This window comes from Homalodisca vitripennis, chromosome X (assembly GCF_021130785.1).
Source record: "Homalodisca vitripennis isolate AUS2020 chromosome X, UT_GWSS_2.1, whole genome shotgun sequence".
NCBI lineage: Eukaryota > Metazoa > Arthropoda > Insecta > Hemiptera > Cicadellidae > Homalodisca > Homalodisca vitripennis.
Genome location: NC_060215.1, coordinates 106,587,917 through 106,606,615, shown reverse-complemented (window position 1 = coordinate 106,606,615; position 18,699 = coordinate 106,587,917). Strand labels below are relative to the sequence as shown.

Here is an 18,699-nt window from a genome sequence, read left to right as displayed (position 1 = left end):
AGTTAATCCAAAGGGCTATATAATGAAAACAATTATCAAATTACTGTATTGCTCTAAATATAAAAACTAGCACTTACCCAACTGCTTTTTCTCTTCAACTGTGCTTTCAGTTTTAGAAAAGGATATCTACAACTTCCTCCCACGCAGATCTCTTTAAAACCCTGTTCTTGTAATCTGGGAACTTTCAAGATCCCACAATGCTCTTCTCTTTTCAATTTCATCAATAAAACGATCGGTGTCAAATGGGTCTTGCTCCATCTCCATATTCACTCACCAATATCACTACTGGACTCGGCGTGTGTACGCTACAATACAAAACAAGCAACTGAAGCCGCGCTAAAGTCGCGCGGTTGACGCGTATACTACGAGTCCGCGCGACACAACTAGCGGCAGGTTCAGCGGCGCGGCCACCATGTGTATGCTGCCATAGTTATATGTTGTCTTTTAGTCGCGCGACGTGTCGCGCGGCGCCAAGTCGCGCGACACGTCGCGCTCATGTGAACAGGCCCTAATGCAGCACACGTCACTATTGATGAATTTCGTTCGATATTTAATTCCCTTCATATAGACATCATCTTAATTTCTGACACTTGTCTAACACCTGTTACTAGCGACAAGGCGTCGAACTGATTATATCCTTTTTTAGGGACGACCACCTACACAAACGTGGTAGTGGAGTTGCTGCACATGTCAAGTCTCACTTTCCTACTTCTGTCATACACTCATCTGATACGTCCAAGGAGAGGCGTCCAGAACACATGTTTCTGGACGTTAGTGTCAATGGAACTCATATTCTTGTAAGTGTATGCTATAAAGCCCCTAATACTGGCTTCCTTGCTGAATATGAACACACAATTATCGACCTTATGGCTTGTTACAGCCACGAAACTGTCAGGGGCGACCTGAACTCCGACTTGACTGGACCTCCTACTCACGATCAAATATACTTGACTACAATGTTTCAATCTAGTAACCTAACTTTACAGCTACTTCAGAATGCTCACCACACCGCTACAACCGACACTTGGCAGGACGTTATTGCTGTTTCTCACCCGGCTCATATGGCGCACCACGGACGACTTCCTGCCCCTGGACTTTCAAAGCATGATCTCATATTTTGCGCCTATAACTCCAAAATGTATACCAAACCTCGTCAGTTACCGAAAATACAGGTACATAGATCATGCTGCTTTTCTCACTGATGATGCTGCTCTGCCCTGGTATGAGGTTACTGTCGCCAACGATAGGACCGATATAGTTACCAAATGTAACTCTTTTGTAATAAATGTATTTAATATACATGCCCCAATTGTCACAAAACGAATCTCCAAAGGCCCAGCCCCCTGAATAAATGATTTCATAAGAGACTTACAGAAACAAAGGTGAAGAAAACAGGATTTTCCAGACATTTGCCATTGTTCAGTGAAACAAAAAATCAGTAACAGTACGTTTCGTGATCGGCAATCTGATCTTTTCTTCAGGTAAATAACTAACCTAACACATAATTACAAACTAGGTTAAAATAAACAAATCATACCAAAGCATTGTGACACGCCTAAGTCAGGAATGGTGGTTGATTACACAGTTATCTTCTTACATCAATACCTACAATATTTGGAAAAAATGCCAAACAGGATTCAGTTCTCATCACAGTACCACGAAAGCTGTATTGAAAATCACCGATGATATCCGATTGACAATGTATAAAAGACTAGTGACCATGTTAATACTTTTTGACTTTTCTAAGGCCTTCGACTGCATATACCATCCCATTCTCCTCATCAAATTAAAGAAGTATGGTTTTTCCAACGATTGGTTGTGTTAACTGGGTCAAGTCTAGCCTCACTGGACGTCGGCAATGTGTTAAGGAAGGGGGATTGCTTAGGCCGATGATTTACAAACATACTTTCACTATTTACTTAACGAACTAGGTACAGCTGTGTCACCTGCTCAACTTGGATATTGAAGCGATTAATTTTTGGGCTAAACAACAAAGACTAAAACTGAATGAAAACAAGACGCAAGCAATGATTATAGGTAACTCGAGAATGATTAACCGTATTAACCTTGATAACACGCCAAAACTAAAACTTAACAGTAGTGAACTAAATTAACAAAATAAATTAACGTCTACAAATACAAACCTGAAATATACAGACCATGTTACAATAATATGTAGCAAAGTCATTGCAGGCATCAATATCTTAAAGAAGTTTGCTTTATATTTGCCATTTAATATTAACGTGATGCTGGTTAAGACAATTATAGTATTCCCGCAATTTAACACTGTGACATTGCGGTAAATCATTTGACTGCTGAGAAATTAGACAGACTTCAGCTTGAACAAAATTACTATATTAGATTTATTTCTAATCCCAGACGTCATGAGCACGTTTCACAATTCTTTCGGCAGTTATCACTAATGAAACTCCAAGAACTACGCCGATTCCATATTCTTTCCATTCTACATTCAATTATAAAAACTAAAACTCCTATTTATCTGTCCGATCACTCAATTGTATCTCACTTTTATTATTAGTAAATGACCTACTAGAAGGGGAGCCACTGTACTATCAACTCCCATTCATAGATCAACAATTTTTAATAGGTGGTTTACTCTTCAGGCTTGTCGCCTTTGGATCGCTCTTTCTGATAATACGAGTATTATAAATATTGAGGGTCGTGCGCGCTTCGTGCGAGAGTCAGGGACATGCTACTGGGGGAACTGTGGGGGTGCCTGGCGGTGGTGCTTGCGGTGTGCTTGAGGTCAGGCAATGTGTTGGAACGGATCAATGTGTTATTGTTCTTTTTCTTTTACATTGTTAGTTATTTTTTCTTTATCTTTCATTAAGAATTATGTTATTAAGTTCTTGAGATATTTTATTTGAAGTAAGCTATTTTGTTTACATTTTATTATAAAGTTAAGTTTACATGTGAATGTATTCAAGTATTGTTAATTTACGGTATATGATATGAGGTAGAGAGGGCTTGACAGCCCTAATTCCGCCTCTTTAATCGAGGCATTTTTCATTTCATGTCATATTCTGGAAGAAATGCTCTCGGGCCACAGATTGTCTGGGAGGTGTGGCATATTCCTAGATTTTTGGTAGTGGTACCCCCCCTCCACCCATTAGGTCATCCTAGATACGAATATAGCCGAAGCTAACCTCCCGCGACAGTTTATTTAGCTATCACCGTATTTTTCCGATTAATAATATGAACGGATCAGTAATTGACCAAATGATAGTATAGATCTATAACAGTGACCTGTTACCAGCCGAATAACTGTTCTTTTGTTCGATAGCTGTTACTTGCTGATATTGAACTGGCGTTATTAAGCTGCGAATACATTGAGTCACTCTAAATCTACATATGTGTGGGGTTATTCACACATTAGTTTAGAACAGAAGAAAAATACATTTTTATTCAAGTACTTAATATGATCAGCATGTACAGTATAAAATAAGATATATGTACGTAAGTTGCGCTGCAAAAAGTCCAGAAAATGTTATAAAAACCCTTTATGAATACTTTTTTAATTACATTAAATGTTATATTGCAGTACATATATTTGTAATTCGTTATAAAACGCGTGTACAGTATTACAAAATAAAACATTTATAAAAATATACCGTAAACCGGGGCTACTTGCGCCTCAGGTAGTTACTTTACCCCAGTGACGAAAATAGTTACCGCACAACCTGGTGGAAATTCATTAAACTGGCAGCCCGTTATTTCTAGCTTAACCGGTAGCACCACTAGCAATGCCAAATATCATTTTCAGACCATTCTGCCACATTGGAGTTGATTTATGTGTTTGGAAAAGTACCAACATTTGCTGTGATTTTACTTTGATAAAAAGTGGTGTTTTCAACACGTTTTCACACATGAAAAGGTAAGCCAAAGTGTTTATTTATGTAGCGTAACTATTTGTAAACAAAATTACATCGCAAAACACTTCCTACCAAGTGTGTTTTCTAACTTAAATTTTTTTAGTTTCCTAGGTTATGTTTCTGTTGAAAATGGGGTAACTTTGCCCCAGCATCAAGAGTGGGGCAAAGTTACCCCATACTAAGATCTCACTTGTTTTCAGCAATGTTTAGCTTGTTTTTTTAGGATATGATAAAAAATGTATATTATGTATATCTGTTACAAGTCTCTGTGTAATTATCAAGGTAAGTTTTAAAAAACATTTATCCCTCTGCTTACTATATTAGAGCTTGTTTTTCAGATGGTTCGAGCTTACAAACGAAAACTTGGTGCTCGATGCTATGCAGATTATTCACCAGAGCAGTTAGAGGAATACTTGCAAACAATAAGGGATGGTTTATACACCCATCGTCGAGCTGCAGAACACTTCAATATACCAAGACGAAGAATTTTAAACAAACTTACGAAAGTAGGGAAACCCACAATATTTTCAAGGGATGAAGAGGAATCCTTTTTGTCATACATTGAAACATTGAGTGATTTTGGCTTTCCGATAACTACGGAAGATCTCAGGTATGTCGTAAGAAGTTGCTTAGAGAAAACTAGCCGTGTAATTAAAGCTTTTCAAGGGGACAAGCCTGGCCTTGAGTGGATGAAACATTTCTTCACTTGAAAATATTTGGAGTCTAGATGAGACCAATTTGTCAGATGATCCTTTAAAGAAGAAAGTTATTTGTCGCCGTGGCACTAAATATCCTGAAAAACTTTGTAATTTTTCCAAATCAAGCACCTCTCTTATGATTTGTGGCAGTGCGGCAGGTAAAATATTGCCACCTTTCGTTGTGTATAAAGGAACCCAGATGTGGGACGTTTGGACTGAAGGAGGGCCAAAAAACACTCGTTATTTGAGCACAAAGTCTGGGTGGTTTGACGGACCAGCTTTCAAAGAATGGTTCGAGAGTTTGTGCCTGCCACGGCTTAGGAAATCAAAAGGGAAATCAAAGGAAAACAGTTGTGATTGTGGATAACCTATCGAGCCACTTAAATGTCAGCTTTTTGAGAAGTGTAGGGAAAACAATATTAGTTTTGCATGTCTCCCGCCAAACAGTACCCACCTAACACAATCACTGGATGTTGCGTTTTTTAGACCAACAAAGGTCGCTTGGAGAAAGATTTTAAGTAACTGGAAAGATACCCCAGACGGTATGAAAGCAGGAGTTTTGCCCAAACATGTATTCCCTTCATTACTGAAAAAGCTTCTAGAAGACTTGGAGCCCAACATGAAAAAAAAAAACTTGAAAGTGGATTTAGAAAAACTGGAATATATCCATGTGATATACAACCTCTTTTAGACAGATTAGGCCAAAAAGCAGTTGAACCCTTAGCTGTAAGCTCAGCATTTATAGACCTTGTGCAAAGAACCAAATCCATAATAGGCGAAACTTCCACAAACACTAAAAGAAAGAAGAAGATAGTACTTCCTGCAGGTAAAAGCCTCTCTAATGAAGAAATGCTAAATAACACTCTGATTTCCCCTGATACCGGCAGCAACAGCAAAGCCTCTAATAAAAGACTCAAAACCAAACCCAAGAAGCCACTTGAAAAGAGAAGTCGCAGATAATATGAGGACATTGGTACCGATACGGATGATGATATTTCAAGTAAAATGGAATTAAATTTCACTAACAGTTCAGATGAAGACTGGGAATCATTCCGTAAAAACAACTTGAATTGATGGATGAAAAAACGAAACCAAACAAACCAACCATTCAACCAATAAGAAAGGAAGTGGACACCTTTGTGGTCGTTATTTATCAAGATGAATATTATCCTGGCATTATTGACAGTTTTAATGAAGAAGGTGCAGTAGTGAGAGTTATGTTTAAGACGCCAAAAGGGAATTGGAAATGGCCAGAAAAAAAGGACTCAAGCACTTACTCTTGGGAAGAGATTGTTGGTAGTATAAATCCCCCAAACAAAATAAACAACAGGGGCATGTTCAGCGTCCCCGAGCTCATATCTGATGTCAACTAACTTTTGAAGTCGATAGACTTAACTAATACCATTTTTATTTAATAACATGTTTTTATACTCTTTTCATGAGGTTTAATATAGACATCTGTACCTATACGATGTTTTATTTTCACAAATATTCCTAAAAAGTATTTATTACAACTCTTGTTAGTGTCAGCCACTTCTTAAGACATATAATACTCAAATCAAGGGTGTTTCTTTGCCCTAGTTTATTTTTTACTATGAGAAACCATTAAATTTTCTAAGTAGGGAAAAATTACCCGAACCCCTGGGTAACTTTACCCCACTTTTCAAAAAACTAAAAAAAGAAAAGCATGGTAAACTGGTCATTTAAGTACTCAAACATGTTCTTTGGATGGTTTAAGTCAATTTGTAATATTGCCGATAATTTATCTATAAGAGCTTGTGTAAAAATTGTGATTTGTTAAAAAAAAGTGCAGAACAATGGAACAAGCCCCGGTTTACGGTACTAAGATTAATGTTTTAACATTGAATTAATATTTTCCAATGTTGCTGAATGTTGTAGGCAAATCTCGCTATATTAAAATATAAATAACTTGTATGTACAATGCGATTTTCCTGGCTCAGTGTTTTAAAATGCTACACAAACTTATGTATACTCGGCCTCCAACACCATTCACCACTGGCACCAGATCTTAACGATTAAACCCCTTCCAATATGTCTTATGATGTTATCTAAAATTGGCTTTTATTTAGTGTAAACATGCAACTGAAATCATGGCGACCCAAGCATACACTACTAATAAGTCTCTAGTGATGGAGAAACGACTATGTAAATTGTAAAGTAAGAATTTATTTCTGTTCTTTTGATTCAATTTGTTGAATGTTCTCAAATAAAACTTTATTGAGTAAAACGGCATAAGATCTCACCTAACACCACTTGCTATGTTTTCAATAAATTTGTACTATTCCACTACATAGCCTACATATTAAAACTCTTTCTGGTTATAGTTTTGTGAATTAAACAGAACACTTTAAACACATTTTCTATACTTACATTCAGCTGCACCATGACATTTTGTTTTAATTTCAAAATTATTGGTTTTAAACAAATTCAATAAATAAAGAATATTTTTATTCTAGAATTTTTTCTAATGGTTTAATAAATTACATATCTTGTTTCAAATAGTTTTGTTAGCAAAACTATTGTTTGTTACATCTCTTTTTATAAATTTCAGGAATGTAAAATGTGATAGGCCTATGTCAAACAACAATAGTATTTCAGGTTGAGTTTTCAATTAAATAAATCGTGTAATTAACATATTGCTTGCTTTGTTTAATGTACGGTTCTAAAATACTCGAAGACGAGCAGCGTCTAAAATTCGTCAAAATAATTCATCACTTATGTATATATCAGTACTGTGTACCGTATGGAATGACTGTTTATTAATATGTGCTTGCTTCCATATCCGGTAAATTAGGTTACTTCCGACTTCTCTTCTTTTCCCTATCACTTCAGCGCCCATTATTACCAAGATCGTTGTTTATTTGATAAACGGATAGTCCTAATAAAATTAAGTGTACATTTTTACTCGTCCCTTTTTTCTTATATTTTTTCTTTTATTTGTAGGTAAGAAAATATGTTCTTTTAACTTCATTTAATGAAAGTATGTATTAGATAATATAGCTCAATAAGTTTTCCATCTTCAGAGGCTAAAGGTCATAATTGGGAAACCATGAGAAAAAACGAGTTAAAGAATAAATGTTGAAGTTAACTATAAGTTTACAAGTATTATCAGTCAAGATATATTCATTTAGTATAGGTTGTGTTTGCTAAATATTTTGAAAGTTTAATTATTTTTGTTTATTTATTAATTTTATTGATGTCTAAAGGCTACTATTATACTATGGTCTCGCTCAGATTACGAGATTCATAAAGCAATATTTATTTTTGCTTATTGTCTTGTTTCACAGTAGCTATGTATGATATTCTATTATTTTAAATATATATATATATATATATATATATATATATATATATATATATATATATATATAGTGAACATAAAATTAATCTCAAGCGTATATTTGAAGAAGGAATAGGAATATAGCGTAGGCCTATCATGAAGCTATAAAGCTATAGATATCAAACTGAATAAATGCTTCTGACTGTTTACACGTAATTTCGCAAGAGCAAAATCTTATTTCGTGTGCTATGAGATATGTACCTGTTATAAAGATGCTACTATCTAACCCTAGATCCCATTGTAATATTAACATAATAATTTTTACGAGAGACTGCTTGTGCGTATTCCAGTTAAGTACCTAGGCCTATACAAATTCCATTTATAAACATGACAAGTTTATGTTTATAAACTCTATATATGTTACATTCTATAATTTAAGCTTTTACCTGGACTCATAGCAGATTTACGGGGGAATTAAAAATTGTTTATGTAAAACTTTGCAATTAAACATGAAAGTGATGCATAACAATGAGTACTATGGTAAGTGTATGGATGTATGAATACTATACTAGGCTATTTGCTGGTGACGCATTTCTGTGAAATACGTCAAATCAATGCCGAACAAAATAAATAAAATGTATTAGGTCTTAAATTAACAAAGAAACCTTATGCTTTTTATGGTTCCATTAAAAATTGCAACACCTATGTCCCTCCATTATCATTGCAATTATCGTAAATATTATTGCACTAATTTAGTATGTTTCCTAAATCTGTCTGTCAGTCGCACATATGTAAGAGGTATTGTAGATTTTGTTGTTAGTACAGGTATTGTTGTGATGCCATGTCAAACTGTCTTTGGTATTGTTAAATGTTTATTAAATCTGCTCAAGTTTCGAGTCGATTTGTTTTCCATGCGTGGTCTGAAGTAATATTCTGTACTCCAGTAGAAGAAGGATAATTATTGAACCACAAAAAGAAAGTTTTTCAATTCTAGCTGTGATACTAGGAAAGCCTGCCTTCTTTGCTTTATATGTGATAGATACAGTAGGCCTACTAACTAGTATATCCATTATATACTTAAATCATTAGATCCACTATTTATTTGGGAAGACCATACTTATGTACTACTTATTAAGAACATTGATGGAATGGTGCAGCAATAACTAAGTATAGACCCCGCCCATTAGTGTATTGATTATAAAATTCAATATCTGATATGCATAGTCTTGTGTGAGCATCATATTTCATCATATCAAGTACTCTGTGCAAAATCAACTAGATTGTCTACTGACACAGCTCTAGTCTAGTAAATCATACCAAAACAACACTTATTAGTTAGGCTTATTAATATAAAGATAATTGTAAATACTATATTATAATGGTCATTGGGTCTTAATTTTCAAATCCTATTTTTTTAACAAACAAAACAGTATGAAGGTAAGAGAGAAAATATAAGAAGGGACAGAGAGCACTGTATGTTCTGTACGAGTCGTAATAGCTTGAACTCATTCTCAACCCTTTTATCTGTATTTATCTAATATCTTTGATTTTATTTGTTGAGCTTCAAAAAAGTTAATACTGTAACATAATTTCTTTTGAAAGTTTGTGTGAGTAATAAAATGTGTTTTTTAAACTTTCATTACAGAATGTCTCTGCCGAAGTATGATGAATTGGCTTTCGTTTTCATAAAGAGAGGAGGGCTTTACTGCCAACAGCCACTTTGGCCGGCATTCATTGTGCATGTAATGAGAACAAGTGATGACTACCTGTATATGTACGAAGTTGAGATGTTTGGGGATCACAACCCACGTAGGGTAGTTGTTCCCGAAACCCAAATATATCCAGCAACAAGCTACAGGATAAAACTATATTCAAACAATAATCTACATAGCCGCTTTCAAGTGGCAATGAAGGAAATGGAGTTATTATCCGAAATGATTCAAAACAGGCAAAGAGAAGTAGGTAGAGCACAAGCGATTCCCAGGAATCTACTTCCAGAACTGGACCAGATAGCAAGGGAGGATCGTCAGAGGACGAAATGGAGAAGATTCATCCACGAAATCTCAAATGGCGTAGTAACCCTTTGCCGGGTAAGTAAAACCTCTATAAAAACAGCTTATCCTTAAATGCTTTGATTTATATACTTCTAAAAAAAATTCTTGATGTAATGTTTATTCTTGGAACAAGAAATAGAAATAAAAAGCTCAAAAGGGAAACAGGGCTAGGTTTTTAACAAGAAGTAAAGATAAATAGTAATTTAGGGATTATTTAATTAGATTTTTATTGTAGTGAATAACACAAATAAATTAGTTCCATTTTTGTTCACTCTTGAAATAGTCTGAGGAAACCTCTCCATTTAAATTATAAAGGCCTTATTCGTAACATCCAGAGTAGGGTATTTAAATACTCTGTCTTTAACATGTACTAAGTTCACAGAATTTCTATTGTAAAAAAGTGTCTAATACTTAAAGGGTTTTGCAGTGCTCTTTGAAGCAGTGTAAAAATGATCAAACAAACCCATTTAGGAGGGTAAAAATATTTCAATTATAACTTATTTGTATAAAACACAATTATAACTTTAACAGTTGCATTACATAGCCGTTAGTTTATTAGGAAGATCTTGAAACTATGTTGTTGACACATGTGAAGTTAATAGGGACTTCTTGTGCCAAAAAGTGGAGTGATTGATCAAAGTGGAAAATAGCAATTCATAATATTATAGTAGATTACTCTAATTAATTAACTTCATACTTTGCAAACTAAGATACGCAAATGTCATCTGTTATTTGACATTAAGGTCTTACAAATTAAAAAAGTAATATTGAATCAGTTTATTAAGCTTTAGGACTTTTAAAAACAAACTTTCCTGCAATTAAATTTTTTCAATACTTAAAATCTTATCACTCACTAAAGATGTGGATGTAATGTGCGCACATGTAAGAGCTGACTTAGCTGTAGATTTGAGACAAAAACTATTATTACATATATAAGTATTTAAAAGTTAATCCTGGAAGTGTCTATCAGAATTTCTCAAATGTGTGCTTTATTTTATGCAACTTACTGGTTGACTATGTTTAAAATTGATAAGGAATTTTATTTTATTTTCATATAAAATGTTGTATATTCATTTGCTTCATTAGAATCTAAAAATTAATAGTCATATGTTGAAATAGTAACAACATTATTTACTTCTTATAGTAAATATTTTATCTATATTTTGATGAGTGAAAAAATAATATTATAGAAAAGTGTCCACATCTGAGTAAAATTTAACATGTATAGACAATCCAAAATAGCTAAACTGTAAGAAATCTAGTTTTAAACATAAAGATGTATAACTTTATGAAATAAATGGTAATAAGTTTATTTTTAATAAAAGTGCATTTTGATCTAGTTTTCACTTAGTTTTAGTTGCTATGCAACACAATAATATAAGTCTAATTAACTAAATTTTCATACAAGTCAATGTTATCTTTACTTTGATAATCAAACTAATGTTAATATAATTCACTTTACAATAGACATTAGACAATAGACAATAGGGATTGGCAACAAGATAAGGAATTGAAATATAAAATACCACTAAACATGAAATTACTTATTAACATTTAATTGATGTACAGTTGGTCTATGGCTGGTAAATAGCTCCTACTGGTAAATTAAAAATCCACCTGGCTCATGTTGATTGCACTTTAGAAGGTACCTGATCCACTGACTGGAAATGGGTACACAACACTTTTAATGTTAATTTTAAAATAATAATATTAATCCTAAAACATAATTATTTTAGTCTTCATTAAGTTCATTTTATTGCTTTTCTCACGAATGTTATCATTCACTGGAATATGAAATTTATATTAAGAATAGTAATTAAATATCAATAATTGTCGTTATAAGATAAGAATATTAATCTTACACTGGACTGGAACTAAAAATGGTTATCCAAAGCTATGCTGAAATATTTCAAGATTTTAATTATTCTAGCAATGTTTCAACCCAATGTTAATTGGAAAATCCATACGTGTATAAAATATGGACAGCATAAAAACTGTAACAATAAATAAAAACAAATAATTGTTTTTCTATTACCCACCTTTACTCTCATTTTTAATTAACTGTCTATAGTAATGTGTAAGGGTATTAAGTTTTAACAAGGAATTAAACCGCTTAGTTAACAAAAGGAATGTAATTTTGTACCATCATCCAACAATTCAGTAAGTAAATACTCGTAGTATGAGCAATCCAACAAGTCATTCAAACGCATCGTTTTACAATTCATTTAGTGGTAATGCTCTTGTAGATTAATAAGTTTCCTGGATTTAACCCAGCTTTCCTGGTATTCACACCTAATGGAGTGTTAGTTGCTCACAATATTAACAATTAATATACAAAATTACTTATTTCTGTTTAGTATGATATTAGAAGAATATTTGGTAAAATTGTATGTACCACAACTTTATTTATCAATGAAGTATAATGAAATGTTATCAGTTTGAGAAACTTATTTTAATGTAATCATGATATAGCTGTGGTAGGACGGGTTGATTCAAATTGAATGTTGAATTTAGCCCAAGTTCATGTTTCTTTTATCGCAGCGTCTGGTAGTTGTATCTTGTAGTCTAGGTTTCTCTGATGTCAAAATGATATAAAGGTTCGTTTTGAGCTTTTTCATCACAGACTTTATTTGGATCTCTTCAGACAAACATGACTCCAGATTCCAGGAGTCAAGTCTGAGATAGCATCAGATACCCATATGCTGCAATAAAAGGAAGGTGAACTGGAGTTAATTCAAAATTCAATTTGTAACAATAATGTGGTATAATAATTAGGCTACCAAATTATATGATGTAGATTGTGCAATTGAAACAGCGAAATTGTGAAGCCGGGTTACTGTGCTACACGGTTTAAGCAAGGCCACACTAGAATCCCAGGCCTCGCTGCTGCCCTGCCGCGGGCTGCATGACGTCACGGTAAGGGGGCGGGCTCCGGCTCAACCATCTCGGCGTTTCGCACCCTCATACTTTTACTTACTTTCACTTGTCATTGACACCAGTCAATTGTAACCGTTTGTTGACTACAGGACACATCTGTTGGGGATACTGTGTGTGTGTGTGTGTTGGGGATTTTGTCGGAGCCTGGTTTAAATATGCCGAGTAAATGTTGCATTCCAGAGTGTAAAAGCAATTATGTTAAGCCATTTGTTGTTGTCGGAAATGTTTTTTTTCATTTCCGAAAGATCCTGAGACATTCCGTACGTGGCTAAGAGCGATTCACAGAGATAGTTGTGAGGTTACGTCCAACCCCCGCGTGTGCATTAAACATTTTGACGAGCGATATATAATAAAGGAAGACACTGTGTAACTCGACCTGACGACACCATTTTAACAGTTAAGCGGGATAGGCTAAAAGCTAAGGAACGATGCGGTTCCAACAATTTTTGAAAACTTGCCTAACTACATTGGAAAGGATCTGCCGGCTGAGAGGAAGGATCCAGAAGAAAGAAGAAGGGAAGCAGAAGAGCGACACCAAAAACAAATCCAAAAGGAAGAACGGCGGGACACAATTGATTCATTCAGCTCTCTTACAAATAGTTAGTTACAGTAAGATGTGTAACTTAGAACTTAACAATGTATATTCTCAACAGGACAACAACCAACTATTTTTATTTTTAGTTTCCATTAAAGACAATATTTACCTTCCCAGTTACATTGTCCTTAAACATTAAAGACGACTTGTCCTTTTATTTAGTTACAAATAATAACTTGATCAAGAATAGTAGTTATTTGCAAACGTTTCCACAGAACTTAAAAATTGACAGTTGGTCCAAGCTAAGAAATATAATTAAAAAGCTATCCTCTGAAGTAATAGACATACCAAAATCAGACAAAGTAGAATGTATAAAGCAGTTTGTTGGATGGGAATGTTAGAAGAAAACAAACAGACACTATTGTTGCAAGAAAAGTTAACTTTCTTTAAAGAACAAATTAAATTAACAGCTTCATTTAAAATTTCATATTGTACGTCTTCCTTAATTTGGTTTGCAACGTTATTCTTTTGTTTTCCAGCTGCATACAAAAAGATTAGAGATGCCAACGTTTTGACTATGCCCCATCCACGATACTTGCAATCTTTTATCTCAAACTTAGGAATTGGTAGCTCTGGAATAGATACTACTCATATTAGATATCTAAAAAATTATCCTCTATGAAAGAAAATGAAAATGTATGTAGCTTACTTATTGATGAAATTTATGTAAAACCAGAAATGAGCTATACAGATGGTAAATTGGAAGGACTAGCTCATAATCAAAACCAAAACTCTATTGGATTAGCAACAACCATTCAGTCATTTATGATAAGCTCACTACTTTCACACAATAAAGATGTTATAGGGTTATTTCCCTGTAGAGATTTAACCACTGATTATTTGTATAGTCTACTTTTACAAGTATTGAAAATGTTAACTGATGTTGGCTATATTGTGTTAACAATTATTTCCGACAACAATGGTGTTAACAAAACTATGTTTACAAAGCTTTGTGGTGGAACACTTAAAGAGTAGTTTTTTCAATCCTTATAACGAACAACAACAGGAAATTTTTGTTATGTTTGACAAATGTTCACCTTTTTAAATGTCAACAACTGCCATAACAAACAACTGGCTGAACCAATCAGACAGTAATCAAATCATTTATATTCCCCGACTTTTATGATAGTAGAAATACTCATTTTGCAAGTGTTTCACATCTAAACATTATTCAAAAATTAGAAGAACGTAATGTTTAAAAACAGCCCCATCATTAACAAAAAAAGTTTTATTTCCAACTAATATTGAGAGACAAAACGTAGATTTATGTGTGAAACTGTTTGATGTTAAGAACATAGCTGCTCTAAAGCACCATGCTACTCAAAATAACAATAATGCATTTTTTAGCACAACAATGTTTTAAGAGATAATTCTTAAGTGGTGGAAGATTTTTAACGTAAAAGAACCCCTTCAAAGGTGTGAGGTTTAATGATAAGTTTTGAAATCCAGTGCAAACGTTGACGGATGAAAGCGTGTTTATATTTAATGAAGTTTGTTGAGTGGTTAGAAGTATGGGACAGCTTGCCAGTTCAAGGGAGGAAACGGGTAATAGAAGGAAACGAAATGGCAAAACTCACTTTGGACACTCAAACTGCCTTGGTTCACAGTGTAAAGACTATAATAGTTGTAATTAAGTACTTATTAAATAGTTTTAAGTATAAATATGTACTAATAGGTAAATTTCAAACAGATGTTTCAAGCGAGGTTTGGGCAGTACAGAAAAAATGTGTGGAGGATGCTACAATATTTCTGTTGTACAAGTTCTTGAGGCAGAAAAAGAAACTGAAAGCTGTCAGCCTAATAAAGGTTGTATCAGCTTTCTAATAAGATATTTGAGATCAACGATTTATTTTTTACAGACCAAGACCTTGTTGAAGAAAGTGATAGTTTTGATTTTAATGATATTGATTTTGAAGATGTAATTAAAGCATTAAATGGTGTTGCCATCTCAGAGAATGACTTAGTAGCCTTAGTTTACATAGGTGGGTACATATGTTTCAAAATGCTAAAATCGAATACTTGTAAAAAAATGTGAAAAATGCTTTGTAGAATACTAGTCTCTAGTCTGCTAGTCTCTAGGCAACAATGTGTACAGTTCTTATCTACAGGGTCATTGACAGGGGAAGTTGAAGTACCCATCTATTTTAGTTGTAAATATTTTAACTGATTGTCTTAAACTCTTTAAACTTGTTGTAAGCGACAGGTATGAAAAAATGTTTCTAATGTTAAAACAAACAGAGAAAAGTTTTGAACAATTTTAATGTTAGATCACCTTAGCGACTCATACATTTTTCCATGTAAAACTTGTTCTGTTAGTTCTTTGATTTATGTAAAAAAGTGCATAAATATCTTTACTAATATTCTTTTAAATAACTATAGCAAACAAACAAGGGAAAAAATTTTTAGAAAAGGAGCGTGGCAAAACGTAAAAAAAGAAAGATTAATAAGTTAAGCCAATAAATAGTAACTTTTATAATAAGAATAACTTTTGTATTGCTTATTTCATTTACCTAATAATTCCAAATGAATTAAATATCTATGTACTATGATGAAGTATTTGTGCTAAAGGGATACTCCTGAGATAGGATAACTACCTTCACCGGTTATGCTGAAATATTGATAAGTTTCACGGTGGGTCCTGGCGGCCAATGCTATTCTTACGAGACGAGCGCTGCTCGCCCGCCCCTTACTGTGACGTCACAACATGAGTAGCGCGGCCTGGGATTCTAGTGTGGCCTTGGTTTAAGGCACTGAACTGTATGTCTGAGTCAAAGATAGCTCATGTCTAAGCCCTGTCATGACCATAAGTAGCAACTTTTCACTTTGTACTGTATTCCCCATATTCTACGCGTATTTTATAAGAGCATATATAGGCTTACGAACATTTTTTAATATAAGTAAAATATAGCTGAAAAATGAATGGTACCTACTTTCTTCAAATAAAATTAAAAATAGTTTAATACAAAAATTAATTATATCAAATGTTATTTACTAGGTATCATGTTTTTATTTAATTTAAAACATTGTCAAATCACAAGTTGCGGTCATCAATTTGTATTTAATGTAGTGCTTTTCATTTTTTGTTTCAGAGGATCATATTTGGATGGCAATAAACGACCAACCTGCAAATGAGAATGAATGAGTCCTGTTTGTTAAAATTCAAATATAATAACCAAAAAAAGAAGGATAGATAGTGTTTGGATAGTTATCAATGTTGACCTTCAAAGTTTAATAAAGTCTAATATGTCTTCAGTTATAAATTATGTATAAATACACTTGATTATGATGAACATTACGTTGGTTTCACATTTACGTATTTGTGTTCATGAAAATAAATTGTTTAAACTCGATAGTGTTTGGATAGTTATCAATGTTGACCTTCAGAGTTTAATTAAGTCTAATATGTCTTCACTTATAAATTATGTAAAATACACATGATTATGATGAACATTATGTTAGTTTCATGTATTACGTATTTGTGTTATTGAAAATAAATTGTTTAAACTTTGTTAAAAAATGTTTTATTGACAATTTTTATATTTTACCTTTGAAATAGTAGTCTACCTTTAGGTTGGATGATCAGTCATAGTCATATTACATTATATGGATAACATGTGGTTCACTTTAAATTAATTTGGTATTTGAGATTTCAAGTTTTTAATTTTTAATGAAATTTTAAAGAAGAAAAAATGTTTTCATCTAATTTCGATGCAATTAGTTCTGAAAAACTTATTAGATTATTCTAATATTAACATTCTCTCAATGTTGATTCATAATTATTAACTCTTTGTGGTCAGATGTCCAGCATTGCAAGCCACTGCCATTTTATACTAGTTACGAGTTGATTTGTCTCCTCAGGTCTTGTGGCAAGCTCTCCTAGCTGTAATGTTTTCTGAGTCATCTCCGACATATTTAGTCAATTGCTTTTATCCCTGTGATCGCATGTCCAGCATAACGTAGTAATATTTCTTTCATCCTTCTGATGCCTAAAGCTATTTAAAATTGTTTATTTATTAAATGTGGTTGCTGGAGAAATGTAAGAAAGACACTGGAAGCATGGACAGCTTTAGGGTTGTGTCCCCACATGAGGTGCCTTTAAGGCAAGGGCTTCAAATTAAAAGATCTCATAAAATATACATTATAGAACTCAGTTACATCTAATAGGAGAGTAGATACGGTTTTATAATATTACTAATCTTATGGATCTGTGAAAGCTTCTGTATTACATGCTTTACTTTCCTTCCCCATTATTCTGAGGATTGAAAAATAAACTCGCTTGGTAATGCAGTAATGCCTTCCTGCTTACAGATTGTCTGTGCTTCAAAGTGGAGGGAATTCAAAATTCAACAAATAAAACCAAACTATCCATTAATGTGCAATTGTAGCAGTCTATTCAGAGTACCAGTAGGTTTCTCTCCCAAACTGTTTATAAAGATGATAAAATCTTTTGACAAGGATAAAGTCTATGTTTATAACATTAAGGAATGTTCAGTTTGAATAACTCTCTATATCTCTCTATATTGACACAGGAGTGATAAGTTTGCATTAGTTCTTCTCTCTGTCTCTAAGGACTCAATCACCTCAGGGGCACTGCGGGCAAACCCGTGTCTTATGCTGTTATACTTGGAAGCTTAACTTGGTCTTAGAAGCTGAAACAGTTGATTTGTACACATTTAGTTATTCTACTAAAACACTATTTCTTTTCACTAGTTTCCTCAATTTACGTCTGCTAATATCATAGAAATCTATAAAGTTAATATTTATTGTTAAATAAAAATATAATTATTTATTGCATGATCAGCTGATATAACTTGAATGTGCTAAGTTAAGGAATTTCATTTTGGCTGAACCCGATTGTGACATTTTCAAATCTGACTGCCATAGATGTTTAAAAATAATTATTAGGGAAAGTAAATATATTGTTATTTTACATTTTAGATTCCTACATACTTGATAGGGACATAACTTCACACACTTTATTAAGTAGATGATGAGCGCACAATACAGTTTCTGGATGATTAAACAATTACTTATTACCAATTTTTTTAAATTGTGGTCCACTTTTTCCAAACAATACATAATTATAAAGTTGTAATAATCTATCCCTCCTCATACAATTTTGGTGCCCAAAACTAAAATTTTGCTGAGTAATTGAATACACAATCAACTCCCTCTCCATTCATACAAATACATAACTAAAACTATGAACAGCTTTTGTGAA

At 33.4% G+C, this 18,699-nt stretch overlaps 1 protein-coding gene across 1 annotated transcript; it reads left to right on the top strand.

Moving 5' to 3' along the window:
• The first annotated feature begins 8,922 nt into the window (after nt 1–8,922).
• Nucleotides 8,923–16,995, top strand: LOC124368562. The gene is made up of 2 exons (XM_046825804.1): nt 8,923–9,982; nt 16,568–16,995. The coding sequence occupies exons 1-2, from the start codon at nt 9,512–9,514 to the stop codon at nt 16,589–16,591; spliced, it is 495 nt and encodes a 164-aa protein (XP_046681760.1). The 5' UTR covers nt 8,923–9,511; the 3' UTR covers nt 16,592–16,995.
• The last annotated feature ends 1,704 nt before the right edge of the window (nt 16,996–18,699 follow it).